This window comes from Condylura cristata, unplaced genomic scaffold (genome assembly GCF_000260355.1).
Source record: "Condylura cristata isolate star-nosed mole 26May11 unplaced genomic scaffold, ConCri1.0 scaffold00026, whole genome shotgun sequence".
Taxonomy (NCBI): Eukaryota; Metazoa; Chordata; class Mammalia; order Eulipotyphla; family Talpidae; genus Condylura; species Condylura cristata.
Genome location: NW_004567127.1, coordinates 14,124,975 through 14,134,676, shown reverse-complemented (window position 1 = coordinate 14,134,676; position 9,702 = coordinate 14,124,975). Strand labels below are relative to the sequence as shown.

The 9,702-nt window shown below is 39.5% G+C and overlaps 1 protein-coding gene across 1 annotated transcript in view; it reads left to right on the top strand.

Annotated features, from left to right (window-relative positions):
- The window catches only part of CDC14A (cell division cycle 14A), a 159,361-nt gene that overhangs the window by 86,474 nt on the left and 63,185 nt on the right, over positions 1-9,702 (top strand). The window contains exon 8 of the mRNA XM_004689736.2: positions 7,966-8,053. Within this exon, the coding sequence (XP_004689793.1) occupies positions 7,966-8,053 (88 nt within the window). The remainder of the gene's footprint in view (positions 1-7,965; positions 8,054-9,702) is intronic.

Here is a 9,702-nt window from a genome sequence, read left to right as displayed (position 1 = left end):
AAAAAAAATTAAAAGGATAAATAAAAATAGGCCTTCTGTTAACAGGAGAACAATGAAGATGAAAGCACTTGAGTGTTGGATTAAATTGCATCCCTGTAGGTGGGACCTATGCTCTTTAGTAGTAAAGCGTAGTAATTAATACTTATATTGGCCAATATTTTCTTAGAAGATCCTGGGCCCATTTACAAAGTCTGTTTCCTGTCAACCCCTATTCCTTTTTTTTAAAAATTTATTTATTTATGCATATAGAACTAGAGTACAGGCCAGAGGTGCAAGGTGGTGAGAAGCTACACCAGAGACAGAGTAGGAAGCAGAACAGGCAGACAACGTGCACTGCTGAGGATAACAGCGGGTGGGTCAGGAGAGGTCTGCCGCACCATGCAGATCACCTCCTGGGCGGGGATCGAACTCATGCTGCAGTGGCTTTAGCTTCTTAGTGCTGTGCTTCAACCACTGCACCACCAGGGAGGGCCCCAACCCCTCTTCTTTTTGGGGAAAATTATCTTTATGCCTAAAGACCACTGACCACTGGTGATGCTACTCTTCGCCTTCCTAGTCATCAAAGAGAACTTGAAATTGTGCCTATGGTTCATTTTAATTTCGGTAAACCCAAGGGTTTACCAGTAGGCTTGGCATTTTCTATGCCTTACGTGGCTCCACACAGAAAAGCTCACAGAAGAACATTGATCTTCTGGCAGCACCCTCTTCCTAGCTGGTGGGGGACAGAGCGAGAAATGCAAAGAGACAGCTTCACTAGCATCTCTGGCATCCTGCCCAGAAATTGGCCCATGTAATTTCAAGGGGCTACTTCATCACATGGAGCTAAAGGTTCATGTAGAATCTTCTTCCAAAAAATGAAGAGATTCCTGTGACTTCCTTCTTAAGCTATTGCAGATCTGCCTTTATTTGTTTTTATCCATCACATCTTTTGGAAAAAAAAAAAAAAAAGGCTTTCTGTGAAGTAGCTTTGTCTGTAGGAGGATATTTCCTGAATATCGAGCTTGTTGTTGACTTGACCCTTTGCTGCTACACGCTGGCCCATCTGAATCACTCATACCATTGGTTCCTTGATGGAAGTTGGTACAGCTGGGTCTGGCCACTTCATGCAGGCTGCTTGATGAACACACTGGCTCATGCCAGCTGCACAGGGCTCCTTTTTGTTTCTCTCATCACACACACATGGAAAGTGACAATATTTGCTCAGCACCCTATGATCAGAGCTCACAGCTGTTGGGGGATGTCCTGGGGACTCTGGCCACCTGGCTTCCTACCCAGGTGACTCAATTCTGGACACTTGGGAAGCTCTGTTCTACTGAAATAATGGTGTCCAGATTAATTTGTGTTAACGAGAGTCAAGAAACCATATATTCTTCAATTCTTCATACCATCCGATATGGCCCCAATTTATGTAATTTTTCTATTTGTTTATTGAGCAGACATTTATCAGGTACCTCCTTTCTGCTCAGGATATTTGCTGAATCCTATTTATTTTTTATTGTGTAGTGTTGTGGCCTTTGATCTTGTTTCCTGTAACTGTCGAATTACTATATGTTTGGCCCCATTCTGTAGACGTTACCATGTTTGGCCATTCCCACAAGCCTCCATCTTCATGTTTGTATTAGTGTTTCACACTGAATTACTCCTCATCTTTACCAGGCTGAATGTGGAGCTCCTGAGAAGTTCTAGCAACTCATGAGTGATCATTATTGCTCTCTTAATGTTCTTTTGGAAAAAGCATCATTAACCTGGAAGGTGAATCCACATTGTCTTAGTCACATTACAGTGTAGCCTACCTCGGGGCTGTTAGTGAGAAATCACTGGTTGATTCTGGAGGCCTGGGATTGGGGTTTTCTTGATCCTTGGGCCACTTCCATCATATTACTGCCAGAGTGTATATATTAGCAATTAAATCTGATCATACTGCTCTCCTGCTTTAAGTTCTCATGGACTCCATGTCATGAAGAAAATGCAAAGTTATAATTTTTTTGTAATAATGTTTTTTTTGTAATAATGTTTTAAGATTTTTTTTTTTGTAATAATGTTTTAAGATTTTTATTGAAATAGCTTTGGTTTATAACATACCACAATTCAAGTGTTCATCCACATACTCAAAATTACCACCAAGAGTTTTTAAAGATTTATTTATTTATTATACAAAATCTGGCACCAGAGGTGGGGGTGGTGGTGAGAAGATTCACCAGAGACAGAGTGGAACAGAACAGATAGATTGAGTGAAATACACTGCTGAGGGGAGCAGCAGGCAAGTCAGGAGAGGTCTGCTGTGCCATATGGGTCACCACCCAAGCCAGAAATCAAACTCAAGTTGCAGCAGCTATGGACAGCTTCATAGCACTGCACTTTAACCCACTGTGCCACCAGGGAGGGCCTGCCACCAATAGTTTTTTTTTTTTTTTTTCACCAAGAGTTCTTTTTAAAGTCACTTGTTTTCAGCATGGATTTCTAGATAATAATCTTGGACCAGAGCTTGTATGCAATGTCAATTTAAGTTAGCATGTGAATAAAGACTATTTTCAGGATGACTCTGTCATCCATCATTGCAGTTAATAATTAAATTCTCAAGCTGACCAGGTAGCTTAGACTCCTGAGGGTACCTTTTGCATCCACTTGGAAAACAAGTAAGCTTTGTTAGCTGGTCCCCTTTCTATGTGTTACTCAGTCAGCTGTGGGAATAATTGTTGTTGAAAACCTAAGGCATGACATTTTTTTTTTTTTTAAAAGATTTATTTATTCGTACAGAACTGGGGTACAGGCCAGAGGCTCAGGGCGGTGAGAGGCTTCACCAGAGACAGAGTGGGGAACAGAACAGGCAGATCGACGAAGTACACTGCTGAGGGGAGCAGAGGGCGGGTCAGGAGAGGTCTGCCACACCATGTGGTCACCTCCAGGGCAGGCGGGGATCGAACTCATGCGGAAGTGGCCAAAACTTCTTTGTGCTGTGCTTTAACCCGCTGAGCCACCAGGGAGGGCCTAGGCGTGACATTTTAAGTCTTTGTTTGGACTATAGTTTGTCCAGCAAACTAAAATACAATCTGGCCGCTGCCTGGTCTTCCCTCTTGTTCACGAATTATGGAACCAGAAAAACGTGAATTTCTGCCACTGTAATTGTGAATTCCTGCCAGAGGACGTGGGTCATATAACCTCCCAAATGCAAGTGTGTGGCTTTGTCCTCACCACCTGGAGGGCCTACAGATGAGTGCTTCCCTCCATGACTTGACTATTCAAAGAACCATTAGAAGCATTTCCCTGGAGCTAAATTCCTCCATGGACCCTGCAGTGACACCCATTGCTGGCTCAAAGGCTATTTCTATTAAATCAGAACACTTTGAGTTCTGCTTTGTTATAACAAACTTCCCTTGTCTTCTCCCCCAGTCTCTTTAATTATTGCTTGACCTCTGTCCTTTCTTTAACTTGTCTACTTCTTATGAGAGCAGCCTTACCACTTATTTTTTAACATTTATTTATTTATGCTAACAGAACTGAGGTACAGGCCAGAGGTGTGGTGAGAGAATTCACCAGAGAGAGAGAGTGGGGAGCAGAACAGGCAGATGTACTGAAATACACTGCTGAGGGGAGCAGTGGGCGGGTCAGGAGAGGTCTGCCATGCCATATGGGTCAGCTCCCTGGTCGGGGATCGAACTCTTGCTGCAGTGGCTTCAGAGAACTTCATAATGCGGTGCTTGAAACCACTGGGCCACCAGGGAGAGTCTCAGTCCTAACTCTTTTTACTCTACTGATTACCTGATTCTGGTGTGTCCTCTGTGATGCTCTGAAAACTTTGTGCTAACACAAAGTTAGCAAAACCAAATACTTGTGCCTCATCTTCTTGGTGCTTGACGTTCTCAGTCGTCTTTAATTCTAGAAGCTCACCCTCCTTTCCTTAACATCTCAGGCCTTGTCACTTGCCTTCTTCCTGTGTCTCCCTATGCCTACCTGAAAAGCTGCTGTTCTCATGACTTTATGATGTCAGGTAATACACACTCTCCATGAGTGAAGGTGCCTGAATCCAGGTTTCAGTAACCATCATGTATGTGCTGATGGCCTTAGGCCTGCATGTCTTGCAACGACTCCTGCTAACATGCACCAGCATCTTGCCTCCCTGTTGTTGCATCGGCAGAGGCCTGGTCTGGGCTTCTGGGGGCATTGCTTGGATGCTTTCTACCCCTAGTCTCTCAGCACCCCAGCTGTTGCTAGAGGAGTGAAGCAGTTATCCGCATGGGGTTCCTTCTTTCTCAAAAGCAAATCTAAATGAACAATCTAGTGTTTGATTATTCTTTAAAGCCTGGTGGCGTGGTAACTTAATTTAAACCAATTAATACAAATATTTACTTTGCTCTAAGCTCATAAAGCTTAAGCTTAATTGTTAAGGCATTTTTGCAAGGATGTACTACAGCTATACTATCAACACTACTACCTTAGAAGTTAGAGCTATATATAGAAGGCCCCCCCTTTTTTTTTAAAAAGATTTATTTATTTATACAGAACTGGGGTACAGGCCAGAGATGTGGAGGGTGAGAGGATTCACCAGAGACAGAGCGGGAAGCAGAACAGGCAGATCGAGGAAGTACACTGCTGAGGGGAGCAGCGGGCGGGTCAGGAGAGGTCTGCCTCGCCATGTGGTCGCCTCTGGGGCAGGCGGGAATCGAACTCATGCAGAAGTGGCTTTAGTTTCTTAGTGCAGTGCTTTAACCCGCTGCCTCACCAGGGAGGGCCTAGAAGCCCCTTTTTAATGAATAAAAAAGGCACAATAGTTCTGTCCTTTGATTTTTTTTAAAAGATAATTTTATGCTACTGTTTAACATCTGTTATGCACTTCTAATTAATGCCCCATTTTCATTAAGAGGTGTTTTAGTTTATTTAGGTTGCTATAACAAAAACACCAGGGATTATATGGCTTCAACATGCTTTATTTCTGATGGTTCTGGAGGCTGGGAAGCCCAAGATCAAGGTGCTGGGAGACTTGGTGTCTGTGAAGGCTAATAACTTCTTGGTTTTTAGCTGCCATAATCTCATTGTACCCTCTCATGATAGAGAGGGCAAGGGAGCCTTCTGGGCTCGCTTTTATACTGGGGTCTTTCTTATAAGGGCACCAACTCCACTCATGGGTGCTGTACTCTCATGACTTGCTTACCTCCTGAAGGTGCCCCCAAATACCATCCCATGGGGAGAAGGTTTCAATTCAACACAAAGTTCAATCTACAGCACGTAAAATGGAGATACAGTTCTGCCTACTCATAGGTCTAACTGTAAGGATTAAATTAGTTGCATGCAATAGAGTCATGTCTAGCACAGTTGAATCTGCATTTGCTACTTTTTTTTTTTTTAAGATTTATTTATTTATGCTTACAGAACTGGGGTATAAGCCAGAGGTGTGGTGGATCAAAGGATTCACCAGAGAGAGAGTGGGGAGCAGAACAGACAGATCCACGAAGTACACTACTGAGGGGAGCAGCAGACGGGTCAGGAAAGGTCTGCCATGCCATGTGGGTCAGCTCCCTGATTGAACTCTTGCTGCAGTGGCTTCTGAGAGCTTCCTAATGTGGTGCTTTAACCCGTTGTATCACCAGGGAGAGCACTGCATTTGCTACTTTTATCATTCCTGTTTTTATTATCTCCATTGCTTTCAGATTGTGCACTTGCACAGAGGGAATCTTTATATTACCTTATGTATAGTACTGATATGGAGTCCTTTATTATGTAAAGTACATAATAAAGGCTTAGCAAATACTTGAATGAATGTTGACTTGTGCCTAAAAACTGTTATCTTTGAGAACAAGTGCTGATAGAGGGAATGAATCCTGTAACTGACAACCTCAAGGTTTATCTTTTATGTCTTACTGTTTGTTTGTTACAGTGGTAAATAAACCCAAATGTTTTTCAATGTTTGAGCTGAAACATGTATTTGTGACTATTATAACAGGCATGCCTCCTTGGCAAAGAGGTAGCTTTTAGAAGCTGTAAAAATTCAAGTTAAGTACCGTTTTAATGCACTCTCAGAGGTAACTATTCCAAAGAAATCTGGTGGCTCTTGTAGACTGATATAGACTGGAGATTTGTACGGCAACAAGAATGTGTCACCTAGCTTTATTGGTTTCAGGATCGGATTTTTATTTTGGGTTTTCTAGTAGTGAAGATCATCTGCAATGTTCTACATATTACCTGGTGCAGGAAGCAGAATTTACAGTGGAGGAGGATAAACTATCCATCTGTCTCTCTGTCTTGCTTTATTATCACAATGTGATAGGCTTGGAAAGCATCATAAGTTCCAGTTTGATAAGTTCCATCTTTGATGGTGTGTGCATTTAATTGGTAAAACCAATTTGTTTAACCTTAAGTATGCTATTATTGGTAAGTATTGATGTCTATGCATGTTTCACTATGAAAGAAGATACCAAATAAGTTTATGTTATTTAGGCCAGTTTAAAACTTACTCATTTTTTTCAACATTGGTTCTAAACCCCAAATCTCTTTGTTTACTCCTTCAATATCATCCAAGCTACTGAAGATAGTGCCATTATCACCTAACTTTATCTTTTTTGGGTAGGCAGATTTGCAAACATAATCTTTGGATTCTATGAATGAGTTTATCTTAATGAATCCACTGCTTTTCTCCATATGATTGATTTTAAAAGGTTACTGTTTAATCAAATGAATCTCTACAGTTCAAATAAGCCGACATGGAACAACATATTCATCTAGGCCAACTGGTGGTCAAGGATACAGAATAGTGAACACAGAAACCTGTTTTCTATACTGTTCATAAAGAATTGGACTTAACCTTTTGATGAATAGGATATGCCTTTATTTTTGAGATTAAAGAATGTTTAAAGTTAGTAATTACTTTAGAGAGATATAGGACAATTAATTTGAGACTGCTTTATTTGAACAAGATGCCTAATTACCATGGAGAGTAGGATAGTATTAATTATTCACATTGTTATAAATAGATAGCTGCGGACTTGTTCTCACAGCACCCTAGAATCTCTAAGATTTTATGTCGGGCTTACAGAGGTATTAGGTTTATTACAATTAGATTAGTGCTAGTCAGACATTTATAAGGTATCATGTAAAGTTTCACTGATAACTTTTTACAGCTAGAAGGAAACATCTTCACTTTAAACATGAAAATTATATAACTATGTTTTGATTTTTATTGAAATGATGGTGGGTAGTATAAGTCATTAAAGCAAAGGAATTAGCTGACATTACTCTAGCTTATTTAACAAATATTTATTGCTGAGCTCTTACTGTAGAGAGTTCAGGCTCTGTATTTGACTCAGATTCCTACCTGTGAGGCTAGCTCTGCAGGGGAGGGAGGAGAGAGCCTTTTATATGCAACATGTTGGCCAGAAGAGAACTGCATTCCCCTCCCTGCTTAGTGAGGTATGTGGCTAGTGCTGTGGGAACCCTGCATGTGGGGGTTCAGTCTGGCTGGGGGTGGACCGTCTCCCAATTTTCTGCAAAATCTCATCTAACTTGAATCCCATCTAAGTCTCTGCATTGACAACAGACCAATCTATAAAGTTGTAAAGAAAGGAAGTGTCTTCATCAAAATCCTGATACTTAAAAGATTTTTCATTACTTAAAGTATATTTACCTTGTTCTTGGAAAGTACTTCTATTTCCCTTTATTTCTGGAACATGCAATTTCATTTCATTGCAGAGTGACAGAAGACAAGGTTATTTAGAGAAAGTACCCACTCTTTACATAAAGGTTTCTAAGCTTACATACAGTCTAGACACAACTTTTTCTGAAGTGGATTGAATTCATAAATATTTTGAGGGTCAGATGCATGTTTTTATTTTAAAGCTATATGACCTTGTCTTCATGAACATCCAGTTAGCTTCATTGTAACTGAGTGAAAAGCAGTTTTATTTATGAAGGTTTCTTAAATTGTATAAGACTTATAAAATATTTCTCTTCTCTTTTCTTACAAAATTCTGCCAGCGAGTTGAAAATGGGGACTTCAACTGGATTGTGCCAGGAAAATTTTTAGCATTTAGTGGACCACATCCAAAAAGCAAAATTGAAAATGGTAGGTTTTTTTGTACTTTACCATCCAAACATTTATTTTAGCTCAGCTTTAATTTTGTAATTTCCTCTGATAATGCCTTCTTTTGATAATATTCTCCAAAGAAAATTGTTTATAATATCAAGTCTTGTAGTTACTATGTAAAATATTTATTGTTTCGCACATGGAGTCATAATAATTGTTTCAAAACTAGTAAATTTTTAAGTTGCCATAAATAGGATGCTCACTTTATCTGACCATACAAGGATAAGAAAAGTGGGAAGCACCACGTTCATTAATAATGATGATGATGACGATAAGTTCCTTTATTGATTATTACATGTTGGTTACTAAGTAATCAATCACAGTGTTTTCTCACTTTCTCAGTAAGATGTAGGTGTGCTCATCTCTATTTTACAGAGGAGGAATGGAGGCTTTTGAGTAGGAAATTTACCCAAGGTCACCAAGTTAGCAAAACTGGTTTTCTGACCCAGAGCTGAATACTTGAGAATTGCTGCTGTACTGATATATTTATATTTCTTGTTCCACCATAGCAATAGAAAGGTTCCCTAGCTGACAGTAATTACCTATTTATAATATATGTTTAGCTAGGGACATAAAACATAAAGAATAAAAAGCATAAAGAATAAACATAAAGGGAAAAACATAAAGAATAAAACACAAAATAGGCATCTTGAATGAAACATGATCAGTGGTGAGAATTTTCTTGTCAATACTTTTTACTTATTTATTTTTCATTTGCTAGTATTTCCTACAAAATAAGTTAAAGTTAGGCACAAAGCATTTAATAATTTATGGGAGAAATACATAAAATTGGAAAAAAAACCACAATCCATATTATCCATGAACACAATTTTTTTTGTTTGTTTCTCTCTGGTCATAGAGCTGGAATATTAATTAGTTCCATGAGGGAATCTACTTTGGAATCCCTAGTCTAGATTTATTACTTTTCATCATCATCATCATCATCATCACTACCATTTCATTTAAAGTCTTTTGTAACTGTATTTTGTTATTCATGCATTTAGACTTGGTAATATTGTATGCTTCTCATTTCGTCCCTATGACATACCTACCAGGAAACGGATTTCTGGTCCTCCTGGGGGAGTGGGGGTGGCTGATCCAGATCGAGAGAGTTAAGCTAGCACATTAGAGGCCTCTAAACTAAAGAAAATGCTCACTCCAGAATTTGATGGCTCTTTTTTTGCTTTGGACATTGATTGATTCATCTCTGTCAGGTTGGGTTGCTAGGAATAACAGATTGCATGCCTGAGGAAATTGCTTTCTGATAGTCAGCTTGATTAAACTTTGGCCTTCTGTGCAGAATGATCTGGCTCAGGCTAGAAAATCTGTGTAGGTGTACAATTCGGGGTGGATTGCTATTGGGCATTCATTGTGGTGAAGTGGAAACATTGTTATGATATGGGATCAAGGTATTTTATGAAATTTTCTTTAAAGAGAACATAAAAAGAGTGATTTTAAAAGTCATTTACAACATTTTTATAAAACTGACACATTATATTTTAAAACAAGAAAATGCAGATATTTCTGATAAAAAGCATAACATGACCTATAATTCTACCCATTCATTAGGCTTACCAAAGTTGTTGGTCAGATTGCCAGGGACGTAAATTTTCTTCTATTGGCTTCCC